Raw genomic sequence first — 16,680 nt, forward strand, 5'->3', positions numbered from 1 at the left:
TATAAACTAAAGATAATATTAATATTGTTACCATGGAATCTGATTTATATATAATTTGTACAGAAACATAGTTTTACCCTAGATTGTTATTACTGAGTTAAGCACACATTGCTTTTCAGTTTTACAGAATATTATGTTAAGCAACAGTTGGGGGCCAACAGAGGGAATTAAAGGCACTACAGTGGTGTACAGAGGATTGTAAATATTATGAATGGTTTTCTGAAAGTATAAACAGGATTGCTAAAAAATTAACATTGAATCATTGAATTTACAGTGTAAGAGAACAGGATAACTGCACCACTATTCAATAACTGCACCAATCATGCTAAAGTACTCTGTCATAGGATAAAGGAAATTACAGCAGTAATAATTTTCATTATAATAATTTAATTCAGCAGTGCTCTATAGAGAATGTCTAAACCGTATTAGTCGATGACCGGATAGAACTTGCAGTGTAATTTTACTTATTATTAATGATATTTTCTTCACTAACTGTAGTATAAGCTGGAGGCATGTAGGTATATCTTTATATTTTTATAAATAGTACAGATAGGATAAATAAGCATTGCAATTAATAAATATAAAACATACACTGTTAAAAGATTAAATGCCACATGTTAAGGGAAATAAGATCTGGAAGGGGGTCCCTGACTGATAGAACTTTTATTTCAATCCTTTGCTGCTTTCATTGTTTTGGAAGGCTTTTTTAAATGAAAGTTATTGCTGCAAAGAGAAGAGGTTTCCCTCTCAGTGAATACATAATAACAAAGTTTAAAGAGTAAAGGTGTGGATGAGAAAAAGGGGTGCTTCACCTAAAAATTTTCTTTTGCAAAATGAAAAAAAATGTAATTCTGTGTAATTGTAATTGTCATAGAAGGTAAATATCATTTTCAGCAAGTTTTCCTAGAGTCTAGTACTATGCGTTTGACAAATGCAGAAAAATGCTTTTCCAGCATCTGTCACTGTGTGTTGTATATTGCTTTTCTTCCCTTACTTTTTTCTGTTATATAATAGCCAGCATTTCTCCTTCTCTTGATCATCCTTCTCTATAGCAGAGACTTTCCACTTTCCTTTTATTGTTTCACCTCTTTCTAGGGTTGCCACTCCTCCTTCCTGGGACTCCAGGCAGGGAGGTGGGGGTGTGATGTCACTGGGGTGGGATGCTGCCATCATGGGGCGGGGCTATAACGTGGCAATCATTAATTGCCCATTCACCTTGTTAATCTTCATGAATCCAAATTGGGAAAATTGGGCAGGAAGTTTTGACCTGGACAGACCTAACACAACCGGGCTGTCCGGGTCAAAACCAGACAGGTGGCAACTCTACCTCTACATTCTCTTTCCCCATCTTTCCCTTTCTTAGTCCCCCATTTGATATTGCTCCCCTACATTAGCCAGTCTTTCTCTTAAAACTCATGTAACATTCTGTCCCTACCTCCACAGCTCTCAGCACTGTTGTCATTTTCACTTGCCATGAACAGGATTGCTAGTTCTTGCTGGAAGTTGTAGTCCCAGTACAGCAGCACAGGGAATGAATAGCTTGGAGGGAAGTTCAAACTTCCCCCTGTTGACCATTCAATCCCAGAGTGGCTGTACCAGGACTTTTACAAATCTGCTGAAGGGTGGGGGAACAAGCAAGGATTGGGTTATTTCATGCAGGCAGACCCTCCTTCTGTCACTGACCGATCCCACTCCTTACTGCAGCTCCTTTCTCTGACTTGCTTTAGGGTGAAGACACATGGAGCTACTTAGTAGCAGCTACTTGTCACAGCTACTAAATGCCAGAAAATAACCTGATATAGACATGACTAGTCCAGTGTAGAGTTTGCTGTACCCACCCCCTATTCCAACCCACCCAAAACAGACACAATAACAGGCAACAGGTTTGTAAGAAAAGGCTGCAGTGTTTATATAAATTAAACATCTTTAATTTATAACACATGTATATAACATCATAACTAGTTGTAACATCCGTGTGTATTACAAACATTAACAGCAGTAACTGACTATAACAACCTCCTAGATAAACCAATCCTGAGCCCAGGCCTGGCGCCTGTCCAAGTCCCTATCTAAAATTCTGATCCTCCGCCCAGGACCCCAGGCCTACCCATTTACCCGTTCACCTACCAACTGCCCATTTAAGTTACCCATGTGGCTCAGCATCGAGCAGTCCCGCCACTGCGACTTGGGTACTTACATCCAACAGGGGAGGGTGAGAGGGACACTGCTGTGTCCTGCTCCTGTGCCTGCTAAAGAAGAGGTGAGTGTGCTTCTGGTCCCCCCTTTCTATTCCTGTGCTTCTGCCCCTTTAGCCAATCAGATCTCCTACCGTACCACGAGGTGGTGGCGGGGGGGTTGTTGCCTCCTAGCACTGTCATGTCCTGCCTCCCTAAGTTGCACTTGATCCATTGGGTCTCAATACTGAGAACTGTCTCTGCTACAACACACACAGAGACCATTATCAGTAAATGATCAGTATTGTCTATTTCTGTAGCCATGACAAATAGCTGCTTCTAGAAGCTCTTTGTGTCTTCACCCTTAGAAGTGCTAAATCTGTAAGTGAGGAGCTGCAGAAGGGAGGGATCGGTCAGCGATTTGAAGGCTTTATGCACATCACAGAACATTGGTGAGGGAGAACTTAAAAGCTCTGGGCTGTGATGCGGAGGCCCAGATTGGGAGCAATAGGTCCAATCAGCAGCAATAGTAGTTGCCAGCGAAAAGCCCTTTACAACTCTTCGTTGTTTTCAAAATTTCCTCCTGCAGGCAACTTAGAGTGACTTTGGAAAACAAAGCAATACGATCTGCTTTCCACCATACATATGACTGTAGCATTACTATGCAACGCATACTTAAATGCTTTTTTCTGTCATGTATTCCATGGAACTTATCTGTTTTCTGCTATGTAACTACTGCATTTTCTTATTTGTTCAGCTTGAATGGCTGAATGGCTGCCCCCACAGCTACACAACAGCCTATTCATATAAACTGTAGTCTTTCTGAAGCAAACACAGAGCTTCTACTAGTGTAGGGCAGCAGTACGTTATATTTGAATTACTTTTGATCACTTTATTTTTTTGGTATTACTGTTCCTTTACATACATTAGGGATTGTGTAATATACGGTGCAAATTATGTTAGAGTTCTTATCGCCTAAAATAACCAATAATCAGGTAGCATTTCATTTCCTGGTCACCTATTTAAAAGGAAAGATCTTTTTGCTTGCTATGGGTAACTGTTCTGGGCAAACTGTGTGCCTTTTATTACAGCAAATGTAAAAAAAAATTACTATTAAACCCATTAAAAGATGTTGCTAATTTCATTTATCATTTAGACCTTGTAATCAAACTGCTTATAGACAAGTTAATTAAGTTTTTCTTTGTGACCTCTAAGGCATGTAGGTACAGCTATTGCTCACTTTGTTCCTTGTTAGTTTTCCATCATACTGTGATTAAAAATTACACTAATTACACTGCCCAATAAATGTATTGGCTCTGAAAGTGATAAATGTACATTGGTTGTTAAAGTGGGACAAAGAGGTCAAGCTGAGTATTATGGTTACGGAGCTTTGTTTCATTAGTGGTCTCTTTATACTGCCAAGGGTAGCTGAGCTGAGTTCCTTCAAGTCTTTTTACTTAAATTGAAAATGACAAGGCAAATGTGGTGCAGGCACACAATGGATTGCTTTAGTACAAAATGAAAGTATGTCATTTAGCCGCACAGGATATAGTAAGATATTCTGTCTTCATGTCAACATTACATGGATACATTATATTGTCCAATTTTATGTGTATGGATATGCATACTAGGATATGCAGAGCTGTGCAATGGCACAGATTAAGTTCTGTGTGGTAAGAGACACAGTTGAAAGGCACCCCCTAGAGGTTACAATCTAAAGGTGACCATACATGGTAAGATCGGCTCATTTAGCAACGTCACCAAACGACGTTTCATCCATTTGTCCCTAGGATGGGCATAGGCCCCGTTTGGCTGATGCAGCCCCTGATCCAATGGAAAATCAAACCTGCCGATTGAAATCTGGCCGGATGTCATTTGGGTAGGCCTGTCAGGGGTGCCCATTCACGGGCAGATAAGTTGCCAAATTGTTCTGAAGGAGCTGAATAGGCAGCTAAAATCTTCCCTTGTATGGCCACCTTGAGTTGATTGAATATCATATTTATCTTTTAAATTAATTATTTTCATATTTTTTAAACATAAGCTGGCCTTGGAGCAACAAAAATATAAATGCACATACATTATTCTTTATACAGCAATTTACATTGTGGATTGCTTGCTATAGATAACTGAGCTGATCAATTTTCAAGTTTTGCTAGCAGAATATTATTAAACAGAAAATATATAGTTAGCAGATTTTAATGTACTGTATGCAGACACTATTGGGTAAAAATAATTAACGCATCAGAAACATTACCTCAGGCAGGAAACTTACAGATAATATTCAATTTGTGATCAAAGCTCAGTTTCTTTTAAGTTTTAGGTGAAAAGAGTGCTTTTTATTTCTTTTATGTATGTCAACAACTTTTTTATTAATATTCTATTAATATGGAGAAAGATTATTTACTAAAAAGAAATTTGGAAACACTGTAATGTTCCTTTCTTTTACACAGAATTTTTTAACTGGATCTTTTTTAACATTAGCAAAGACGTTTAACATTAGCCTGCAGAAACTGCTATTTATTAAAGAGTGAACACTGGTCACACTGGTAACATACTGCAACACAAAGCTGTAAATGCTGCCTTGCACACAGATGCAGCAGATGTATAAATGAGCATTTGTGTTGATGCAATGACATTGAAATTTGAATGCACACAATTAACATTTAAGTGCTAAACTCTTTGGGGCCAATTAAATTCTATGCATCCTAACATATATAAATCAAAAATTTACAGTACATTAAGTTAGACATGGGAATTCGCATTGCAACATTCTAAGAAAGTCAGCTCTTTGTTAAATAGGAGCAAGTATGCATTGTGCATAATGATGCAAGGCTGGAAGCTTGCTACTTAATTTTAGTATAATTATCAGCAGGTGCTTATAAGTTGGCTTTGGGAGAGTGCAAAATATGAGGCTAATGCCACACGTAGCATATGGCACATATTTTCGCTAAGCTGAGAAAACACTTGCCAAGAATACGCACCATGAGCTTGAAACTCCCCCTACTTGTGCCTGCATCCGAATCAATTGAGTACACCCAGGTGCAGGCACATGTAGCCTATATTCGCATAAAAACATGAAACTTTGCATTTTCTTGTGTTTTTATGCGGATACCAGCTCAACGTGCCTCCAACTGAGCGTATTCAATTCATTCGGGTGCAGGAACAGGTGGGGGGAGTTTCAAGTGTATGGTGCATATTATCAGCAAGTGTTTTTCGGCTTGCTGAAAAACATCAGCCATACGCTGCATATGGCATTACCCTAATCTGTATTTATCAACAGACCAACCCAAATAATAAAAATAAAATATTATTTGTTTAACTTATATGTAAAATCCATAACAGATTTAGGAATGAAAACGTAGTTCAATTACATACTTCCTAGGTTCAACCCTTTAAATTCATCAAGATCCACTTAACACTGACCCCTAGGCAGTTACCTTACTGAAGAAGGCAACCCCATTTATATATGTAAAGGTCTATGTAAAGATAAGGAAATATCTATAACCATTGTTCACAATGAAATAATGTTTTACTGTGTGCTTAATAACAAATCAATTCAATCTAAGCATAGCTACATATCTATTTGCATTTAGTGGAAAATGAAGGAAGGTAAAGTGTTTGTTGTTTGACTGAATTAGTGCATTTACAAATCACTGTTGCCTCCCACAGTACATTTCTGTGCTTCTAACAGGAGCAGTAATAGTAACAGTAAACAGTATATCTGCTGCAGATCATCCTGATAGGCTGTGACTTAATCTCTTGCTCTGGATATGGACAGATGGGTAACATATTGTACTTTTGCTAATAAATGTTTTTTTATTCTTTTGCACGTGGAACGGAAAGACCATGCAATTTTTGCTATTAAATGCAGATACTAGCATGAGACATGTGGAAAAACATTTTACACGTCTACATTTTTTCACACTCTAATATCTATCATAGTAACTAGTTGCAAGTCTAAATAATCTAATCTTGTTTTTGGGCTCAATCCATCATAGTGACACACAGGCAAGAAAATGACTGCAATAGTGTTCATATTGAAATAAAAGCACATGCAACAGTTGTTCCCTTTGGATAACAACATCTTTTCTGGGTGCTGTTCCTTATGTTATAGACAAGATGCCTACTTCTAGTTATAAAAATGTTCAAAACTTACAAGATATTATCCAGAAAGACAGGAAAGAGCTGAGCTGCATTCATGCAATGCATAGAAAATGGTGCCATCTGAAACTGATCTGGTGTAAGTCATTGGATGCATACACAAGTATGTACAGAAACTGTAGCTATTTTCTTTGCCTCAGTGCACACATACATTTTAGGTGTATGGATATATAAAATAATAAACAATCCTTGCTAACTACAGGATTACAAGGAATACTGAGTAATCTAAGTGTTTTCCCTTTTGATGGAAGGGAAGGTTGATGAAAAATACATGTAAGTTTCCAAGAAATTGGTTTCGTGGTTGTATGCAGTTGTTCGATATACCATTATAAATTATAAAATGACAGGTTATCCATAATTAAGAAATTATTAATTAACAAGATTGAGTTGAGTGAGGAGTTTCTAGATAGCAGCAAGGTAAAGGGGAGGTAAAGTAAATTAGGGGAAATGAGATCATAGATAGTCTTTTGTCAAATGAATAGATCAGCATATTTAGTCTTATCTGGAGTAGAAATGGGTACTGTTTTGTGATCAGAAGATCATGAGCACAAACATGCTCCCCATACTGGCTGTAGAAGAATAAAAGCATGTTGACTGGCATTATTTACCCTGCAGTTTGACATCTAAGAAAAATATTTGGTTAAATAAAATGTGCTTAAAGGGTGTGTAAAAAAACTACTGGCTCCAAATCATTATTAAGAACGTAATAAAAGACATAGATGGAATATTATGTTACTGTGGGCTGGATTAATGTCATTACACCGTATATCCATAATGCCACAAGTCATTGTGCCTGAGGCTGGTGGTTGTGTGGAGAAATCTAATAAAAATACAGATACTTTAATTTTTACTTTCAGCTGTTTTTGGGGTATTTGCAGATTTAGACAAGGGTGTTGGCACCATTTTCGCAGTTGTGCAGATTGCAGGTCTGTGTCTTAATATCTTTTTGGGTTGCTTAACTAAAGGATCTCTTCTCTGCGGTACTAATCACATTTCTAAGGGACATATATACTTGGCAACAAATGAAAGGAGGAGGGTGGGGGGTCTGCATGTAGTTAGTTTAAACAAAGTACCTTTTCAAGGCCTATGCTATTCCCGGTTTGGCTGCAAGGCACTTACAAGGCTTTCAGCAAAACCTTGTTTGTCAAAGATAACACCAATGGAAAATCTATATGTATTAGTATATAGTGATGAGTGAATGTTTTCGCCAGGCATGGATTTGCTGCAAAATTCCGCATTTTGCAATTGCCCATTTTTTTACGAAATTGGTGCAAAAATTTTCCACAAAAATTTTCATATTTTTCAGCTTTACAAGGCATATATTCCTTATTGCACCCTTAGGTTTTTATAGCAATAGATATTACCTTCTACTGGACCAGTTTTTATTATGGATCATTTGTGGCAGGGGGGAGTTGTGATTTACCATCTAATTATATTTTGAATGGAATTAAAAAATTTTTGTCATGTAAGTTTAATGATTGATCATGCATATACATTGGGACAGCCCTGCTTGCAAAATGATGTTTACTGAGAACAGGGATCAGCACAATATTTATAACTTTATTTTATTGCTGTGTAGGCATCTGTTTATTTTCTGACTTCCTATTAACGTTTATTGTTGTTCTGTGAGAACTGGGGAGGGGTTGAGTGCTCCTGGGAAGCATGTACTTATGTTTAGTTACTCCCTGTACAGTACTAACATATCAGTGAATCCAGGTCTCCTGCAGAAGTAAGCACAATATATGCTGCACCTTGAAAGGAATTTGATTAAAACAGGTCTAAAATATCCTCAGTATTTAAAGTGATTCTTTCATGATTTTAATTCCATTGTTCTGCTGATTGGCTGCTGGGGCAGAAAGGGAGGGGGGTCATATCACTCCAACTTGCATCACAGCAGTAAAGTGTGACTGAAGTTTATAAGAGCACAGGTCACATGGCTATAACACCCTGGGAAATGAAAAATATGGCTAGTCCCATGTGAAATTTCAAAATTAAATTTAAAAATGGATTTCAATGCAGGATTCTGCTCTGCTAAATGATGTGTTTTGAAAAAAACATGTTTTCCCATGAGAGTATTCCTTTAATGGTTCTACTACAAATAATTACACATTAAATAAAAAACAAAAGTAACATACTTTTTCATCTAAAACTAAAATACAAATTAGGTGTATATCAGATCTGTAATAAGTAATATGTGTAGTTTTAGTGAATGGTTTATACCAGTGCTGTCTAACAGCCCCCCTTGTGTGGCCCCAGCAGTCTGGCTGCTGTGACTGCTAACCTTTATGTAAGCTTTAAATGATATCGGTACTGAGATTAACTGGCCCCTGAACTGTTCACACCTCAGATTCAGGCTGTAGGCCACGGTATTATTAACACCTTTAAGGCCTTGTATTGTTCACATCTATAAGGCAGACTGTAAGCACCCGCATTGTTCACCTGTTACCAACTCGGCAGCACTGGCATTGTGTCACTGTATGTATTGCATTACAAACTGTTCATATTGGAATGGTCATGATCAGTTACTTGAATAGTCATGATAGGTTTCCCTGTCTCCTTCCCTACTCTGCTGCCCTGCCCTACCCTTCCCTGTCTGTGTGTGCAGTACTTAGACTGCCCTATGCTGCCTGTCTGTGCCATGCCCTGCTTACCCTATGCTGCCTGTGTGCCATACTCAGCCTGTCCTATGCTGCCTGTGTATGCCATACTCTTACCTGCCCTATGCTGCCTGTATGTGCCATACCCTGCCTGTCCTATGTTGCCTGGGTGTGCCATACTCAGCCTGCCTATGCTGGTTGTGGGAGATGAACTTGTCAGGGGGTTGTCCTGGGAGTTTGTTAGCATTTGGAAATAGTTGAATAAAATTAGACAACTTATCTACAAAAGTCCACAGATCCTTCTCAATTATGGATGCCCTCAACATACTACCATTTAGTGTATAACTTGCATTTATATTATTTATACCAAAGTGCATAACTTTGCACTTGTCAACATTGAACCTCATTTTCCATTTTGCAGCCCAGTTTTCCAATTTTGCCATATCGCTCTGTAAACTGGCAGCATCCTGCATGGATCCAAATACAAATATTATGTTGTAGGCCAATATTACTCAATTGTATCATTAACCTTCTGTGAGGCACTCTATCAAACGGTTTAGCAACTGCCATTCCAGCATTGAGCTTTTATTGAGAATTAAGAATTTTATTCTGCTTATTCTTTTTATATCTTGATATATGTGTATGTATAAGTGTTTATCTATTCCAAGACTGCACTGTGTCAGTTGGCTTGCCTTACCATCATTTTTGCAACATTAGATGATATTTCTCGCATGGAAAAACTTCCCTTATTTTTGATGCTACCCTGCTATAATTTGATCCGCAGTTTGTACCACCCTGCCATTTCCCAGCATCTGTTGGCAGCTTCTGTGTAAATAAACTTGTTCCATTTTTAACTGTTTAGTGCAAAAAACTTCCAAAATCTTCATGCTCAGATTTTTTTTTTTTTTTACAGTTTTTAAAGCTTGTCACAGAACAGATGTTCTTTAATTAATGTCATTATTTAATTGTAGGTTATTAAAAAGGACACAGGGTTCTGGAGAGACTTTGGATTCGGAATGACTTGTCAATACCGTTCAGACTTTATAAACATAGGTGAGTTTAATTTAGCTTTTTCTATGTTTGTACATTGCTGCCACCTACAGGCACTAATATTTACATGTTAGAATTTATTTACAACAATCCAGTTTGCATTACATAGTTACATAGTTACATAGGGTTGAAAAAAGACCAGAGTCCATCAAGTTCAACCCATCCAAGTAAACCCAGCACACCTAACCCCCACCTACCAATCTATACACTCACATACATAAACTATAAATACAACCACTAGTACTAACTGTAGATATTAGTATCACAATAGCCTTGGATATTCTGATTGTTCAAGAACTCATCCAGGCCCCTCTTAAAGGCATTAACAGAGTCTGCCATTACCACATCACTAGGAAGGGCATTCCATAACCTCACTGCCCTCACCGTGAAAACCCACCTACGCTGCTTCAAATGGAAGCTCCGTTCCTCTAGTCTAAAGGGGTGACCTCTGGTGCGTTGCATTCTTACTTGCAAAGAACCAGTAACCTTTAAAAAACACAATAGCAGCACGTATGTACATAACTATCAGTAAGTAACATAAGTGGCCAATAATATGTACATAATGCACCTCTGGGCAGCTGACTTGAAAAAAAAAAGAACATGAATTTAGGGATCTAAACTATTTCTTTAATTTAAAAAACAAAAAAATAAACTTTTTAGCACATGGTATACTTTTAATGGCACAGGAAATAACTGTGCTAAATGAAGATGGAAGTCAAAGGAAAATTATACCTCTGAACAATGTAGGTCTCAGATGTGGGCCAGGGAAGGTGCGCAATGGTAAGTGGCAGCTGGGGAAAAAGAGCACAGGCAGGCAGGAGAGGTACCTGTCTGCGCCCCTCGTGGTTGTGCCCTATGTAAGGTGCCCCTTCTGCCTACTCCTAGTTTCAGCCCTGGTCTCTATAGAAATATATTGCATAAACCAGCTCATATGTTTTATCTAAATCAACCATTTTCATAAAATTATTATTTTTTTAATAGTATGTGCCAGGGTAATCCTGTATATTCCAGTTTCAAAAGATTCTTTAATAGACCACTTAATGTGTCATACACTCTGTTGGTTAAGTCTTTATTCAGGGGGCATTGTTCTCCTTTAAGTGAGTGATGTACTATGGCTGAGCCAGAGGGATGTGTAGAGAATATTAGACATGCCAGTCCCTTGGATTTCTATACATTATATACACTGAATGTAAATTAAGAAAAAAATGTTTTGATGAGAATCCAAATTTATGACCAAGAGTGAATGCTAAATCTAAAATACATTGTACTGAATGTCAGCAAGAGGTGGCTTTTATAGAAGGTGCTTTTTCCAAATGTAATGTGCATTAGAGCAGAAATGTGATTCATTTATTTATTTGTTTCAGGTGGATTTGATATAGATATCAAAGGGTGGGGAGGAGAGGATGTTCATCTTTATCGCAAGTACCTTCACAGCAACCTAATTGTCATCAGGACTCCAGTGAAAGGTCTTGTTCATCTGTGGCATGAAAAGCGTTGTATGGACGAACTGGCTCCAGAACAGTATAAGATGTGCATGCAGTCAAAAGCTATGAATGAAGCTTCTCATGGACAGCTAGGAATGCTGGTCTTTAGACATGAGATAGAGGCTCATTTACGTAAACAGCGAAATGCCATAAAGAAATCGTGATGCCTGAAGAGGCCCACCGGTTGTGTCTAGGCTAAAAGCAACCTCATCAAGCCATTTGGGCACACAAGAAACAACGTTGTCAACCAAGTGTGTTGTAAAGGAGAATGGCTAAACTAGGCAGTGTAACCAACCTGCTGGCTTCTTTAAGAGAAGGCAACATACTATCAATTTAAGAAATCATGACCCATCTGGCTTATAGAAATGAGGATTAAAAAAATATGATAATTGATGTGCACGAAGATTAAATATGGAGTATTCTTTAACTTAGCATTGTGACAGCATAAATAAAATGCTGTAATTAAGTTTTTGACATGGACCTGCACTCAGAAGGACTTTAGGTGGAATGTTAAGGCAGTGGCAGTGGTCATTAAATTAGAGCAAAAGTCATTGTTCTGACAATAGCAGGAAAGTGGTGGTGTTCTCTAAAATAAAACAACAATGTACAAAGTTACAGATGTGCAAAGATTGAGATATATATATATCTAAAACCAAAAAGTGAGAACTGTAGACATTTTTCTGGAGAATGCACAGGTACTCAGGAATATTTTTCAGCAAAGATGGGACACTCCAGGTTTTTAAGGTGCACTTAAGATTTGCATGTTTAATTTTGCATTTTATAGAGCATATCCCATGATAAAAAAAAGAAAACTCTCCTTATAGGAAGAATATGTAAGAAAACTGATTTTTTAACCTAAGTGTCAAGGTGTATTTGCCAATTGTAATTCATTTTGAACATTCTACTACAAGATAGAGACTGAAAGCAAAGACCTGACCCAAATTGCACTTGTGCAATTTACCACCTAGGTTTGTAAATCAGGCCATAGTTGTCCTCCAGAAATAGTTATTTTGTGATTCATGATGTGTGTAAGTAAACTGATTCTATTTACAGCAATTCCCTATTCCAATCTATTTGGCTGTACTTATTTGTATAGCATATACTAGTCACCTATTTAAAAGCAAACATCTTATTGGTTGCTATGGATTACTGCACCTAGGCAAATTTGTTTTTATTAAATATGGGGAGTGTTCGTTTTATATACAGTCGAGCACAGTGAATTGCTGATGCTACCATCAAGAGAGGAGGACAGCCAAGTGGCTAGAGAATATAAAAGAGATTCACAATTACAACATGACTATAAAGCCTATAATCATATGTTTGATAGGTACATATGGATCAATGCATATTATAAGCCTTTTACAAGATGTCATGTGTAAAGTATTGAACTTGTTATTCACATTTATAGAAGAGAAGCAGACACGCAAACAATACTGTGAGAGTAATGAAGGTAATGTAGTAAATGGTCTTAAGTTTGCTACTAGCAACCCAATCAGCACCTAATCAGCTGGTAGCCCATTGATTGGTTTCTATGGGGTTCTATATGTGGGCAGACTTATGATGACTTTTTATTATTAAATTACCCCAAAGGTGTGTTATGGAAGCAATAGGTAGAGTCTGTGTTTCCATTGGCTAGAAGTGAATATTTTGTAACATCCACACTGTCCATTTTTTTGCATTTCCAAATTTTGCAGGACTTTCTACTTTTCAGTTCTGTGTTTTACAGGAAATTGACTTCTTTTTACATTGGTTACGTTGAAATTGATCTGAGTTGTGATCTCAGAAGAGCAATCGGTGTCCTCAGAGTCTCGCAAATAACATTAGTAAATTAATGTTAATAAATTTTGGTCTTTATGTTGTATAGCACATGTCCCTAAACAAAATTACTTCTGCAATATGCAGTAGTAAATCTAGAATTTGTATCTAGAGTGATCCAAAATATGACCAGACATTTCATTTAGTATTTAATTTAGTCATTTCTTTCTGCCATATAAGCATTTTTCTATAACAACAAATGTGCTTTCCATTCAGCACTCACCTTTCTATTTAGCACAGGTTAGGTTTCCGAATCAGTGTTTCTCAACCAAAGAGGCAGACACCTGTGGCAATAGCTGACAATTTGGTTGCTGGTCGCAAGGCTTTATTACTGTGATGTGAGTGATGATCTCTGATAAAAGTTTACAGCTAACTGTTTGAATGGTAGCCAGGCTGGCCCTGGAAAGTCAGGGTTCACTGTCGTTAAACAATCATCTCCAGGTGTCTGATTTAGGGAACATGGGGGCGCTTATATGGATAATGTATAAATATCTATGTACAGGAAAACATCTGACACTGGGCAATAGAAATTATAAAAAAATATATATTTTTTTTGTTTAAATGTAGTTGCTGTAGAGAACAAGAAGCAGACAGCTTTGCTTTTATTTGTAAATGTATTTTGTTCTTGCCATACAAGGGTTGGTTTATCTCTAGCGTATTTGATTGTACCATTTCAAGACAAGTGCCTGGCTGTAAGAACATGCGCCTGTGTTTTCTATAATTTGGGGATCTGTAGTGAGTAGCATTACTGCCTATAAAGCAAGCACCTATATAAAGAATTGTGCCTTTCTTCCCCAGTTTTTTTTAAATTGCAAATTAGCTGCATTTAGTAAAAAGTCGGCAGAAAATGCTCTGAATTACCAAAAATGTAAGTGATTTTATGCTACAGTGCTCATTGTTTTCTCATAATTTTTTTTAATAATGTAATATGGCATCCCCCCTGTTGTCTTTAATACAAAGAATAGCTCATTATAGTGCCATTTATACAGTACATGAAATAAGGGACACTAATATTGTTTTTTGTTTCTTGGATAAGTATTAGTAGTAGTGTTTGTTATGCAAAAGATTAAGGTGGCTTGTATGACCCTACAGAAAAATAATGGCAAGCCCTTGCGATAGACACATATGTATGTCATGAAGAAGGGACACAAATACATTTATTTTCTTACAAGAGCTGAACATTAATAATCCTGTAGACAGGTATCAACCAGAACCCCATAGCACTTATTCTGCAGCACATTCCTCCTACTTTTTGTAATTTGCAAGGTATTGATGTATTAGCAACACTGCAGCATTTCTGTGACCTTTTTTTATCATTTATGATTCAGTATGGATTTTTGCCATTTCTTAGTCATTTTAAATAAGGATTTACTTTCCCGTTTATTTGTATGTTAGTAGCACCTAGGGCAAGTATCAAGCCAGTGCTCTGCATATGGTACTTGAAACAAAGTTCCAAATTATCATTTGTAGATATTGCACCTTCTAATTTATGTTTTTTTAGAAATTCTTTATGTATTGATTTGGGGTAATCATTAGGCGATTATGTTAACATTCCTGCATAAAAAGTAGCAGCCGTTATCACCCCTTATGTTGGGGTTTTTTTTTTTTTTTTTTTTACATTTCTTCTTACACTTGCATGGGTTACACTATTAGGCTTATTTATCAATTTTCGAATTCAAATTTGTTTTCTAAATCGAATAAACTTAAATAAAGAATGCTTGCTTATTTATTAATAAGAAAAACTTGTTGGAATAAAAAATTCAAGTACCTTGAATTGATGGAGTTTAGAAACTCAAAAAACTCAGTTTGAAACATTAAAAAATTAAACTTGAACGTTGATAATTCTCACCCCATGTCTGAGATACTGTAAAATAAAGGTGTAAATGATAGCAATCAAGTGGCATAATAGTTAATGCACCTTTTATAAATGCTAGGTCTTTGATCAGGGATCAATTGCCATGTTTTTTCCCCACAATGTTTTTTCCAGAATTCCAACATCACCAGGGGGAGAAGTTGCAGCTGATAAGGTTAGCGCAGCTGTGCTTGCACAGGTGTAAATCGTGTTGCAATTGTTCTGAAAATGTTCTAAATCTGAATGGCGTCACTTTGGCATTTGACATGCAAGTGACAGGTGTGCCTTATTCTGTGACTGACACAGGGAACTGTAGGAACCCTGAAGCTAACACCTGGTTTGGAGGTGGTGGTAGTGCCAATGTTCCTGTGTCAGGAACGGGAGGCAGGAAAGATCCCTTCATATCATTGTTTAATACCTAGAATCACATGGACAGATAAGCTGCAGGCTTGGTCTGACAGGGCAGTGTGGACATATTCCCATGTATGAAAAGCTTTACACAAAAGTTGATGTATGCATGGGCAAATTTGCTTGCCAAAGGCAATCCAAACTGGTGCAAACTAAACTGGACCTTGTGTTAAAGATGTTCCAAACAATAGTATGACACCTTACTGTCCAGTAAATGAATTTTTTGGAAATGTAAACAACGGTGCTTTTCTAGTTGCCATCAACTGGGTGGCAGCAGCAGCTGATCTCTCTGGATAAGTCTAAACATACAGTATATGTACAGTATCTGAATCAAAGCTCGAGTCTATTTTTATAGATTAAAATGATTGCTTAAAGTGATGGTGCTTTATGTTTACATTCTTTTAAAGCAGAACATAAAGTTATTTAGTTTCTTAGTTTTGGGGTGTTTGCGGGGGAGGGGGTATTTCATAGGATTCCATTTTAATATATTGTTTCATACATAAAACAGCTTTATATATTCAGTGATATTCTGAAATCTTTCCTTTAATTATGTATTATTTATTTGCAAATAAAACATTTCACTATCACCTTTGCATTTGCTTATTCCATAAATGTTTCCATTTTTACTTAGCATTTTGTAGATAAAATACGAATAGGATCATTGGCATTTTATACTGTTGAAGTACTGATGGTTTTAAAATGCTGGTTAATAAATCCAATAAACAAATCTTTCATATTTTTTCCAATAAAATCTATTAAATTTGTGCAATTTGTGCCATTGTTATAAATAAACTAAAATGAGCTCCTGAACAAGATTAGATTTTGTAAAGAAAAAACTAGAAGACTTATGTGTAGGCTTGCATTCCTACTTGCTGTACAACACATCAGTATGCGTTTACAAAATCTAATCATTTCTTTCTAGCATCTATAGTTATACATCATGGTGAATGGAAGACACTCCCATAACTAATCTTTCCATAGGCTCCTATACAAGTGTGTTCCTGTGCAGGGCTGTATTTAGGCTCAGTGATGCCCTAGGCACTGGACCACAGCCTGTTCCCTTCTGCTGCAGTTGGCACATGAGCCAGCCACTGGGAAAGAAGGTACTTATATATGTCCATTTGCATGTCCGCACCAGG

General features: G+C 37.1%; 1 protein-coding gene across 5 annotated transcripts in view; it reads left to right on the forward strand.

The window, feature by feature from the left end:
• The window catches only part of csgalnact1 (chondroitin sulfate N-acetylgalactosaminyltransferase 1), a 158,986-nt gene extending 142,858 nt beyond the window's left edge, over nucleotides 1–16,128 (forward strand). For all 5 annotated transcript variants that reach the window (XM_002933993.5, XM_031904159.1, XM_012955058.3 and 2 more), the window contains 2 exons: nucleotides 9,904–9,985; nucleotides 11,347–16,128. In XM_002933993.5, coding sequence (XP_002934039.1) covers nucleotides 9,904–9,985; nucleotides 11,347–11,630 — 366 coding nt within the window. In that variant the 3' untranslated portion in view covers nucleotides 11,631–16,128. The remainder of the gene's footprint in view (nucleotides 1–9,903; nucleotides 9,986–11,346) is intronic.
• The last annotated feature ends 552 nt before the right edge of the window (nucleotides 16,129–16,680 follow it).

This window comes from Xenopus tropicalis, chromosome 1 (genome assembly GCF_000004195.4).
Source record: "Xenopus tropicalis strain Nigerian chromosome 1, UCB_Xtro_10.0, whole genome shotgun sequence".
Classification (NCBI taxonomy): Eukaryota; Metazoa; Chordata; class Amphibia; order Anura; family Pipidae; genus Xenopus; species Xenopus tropicalis.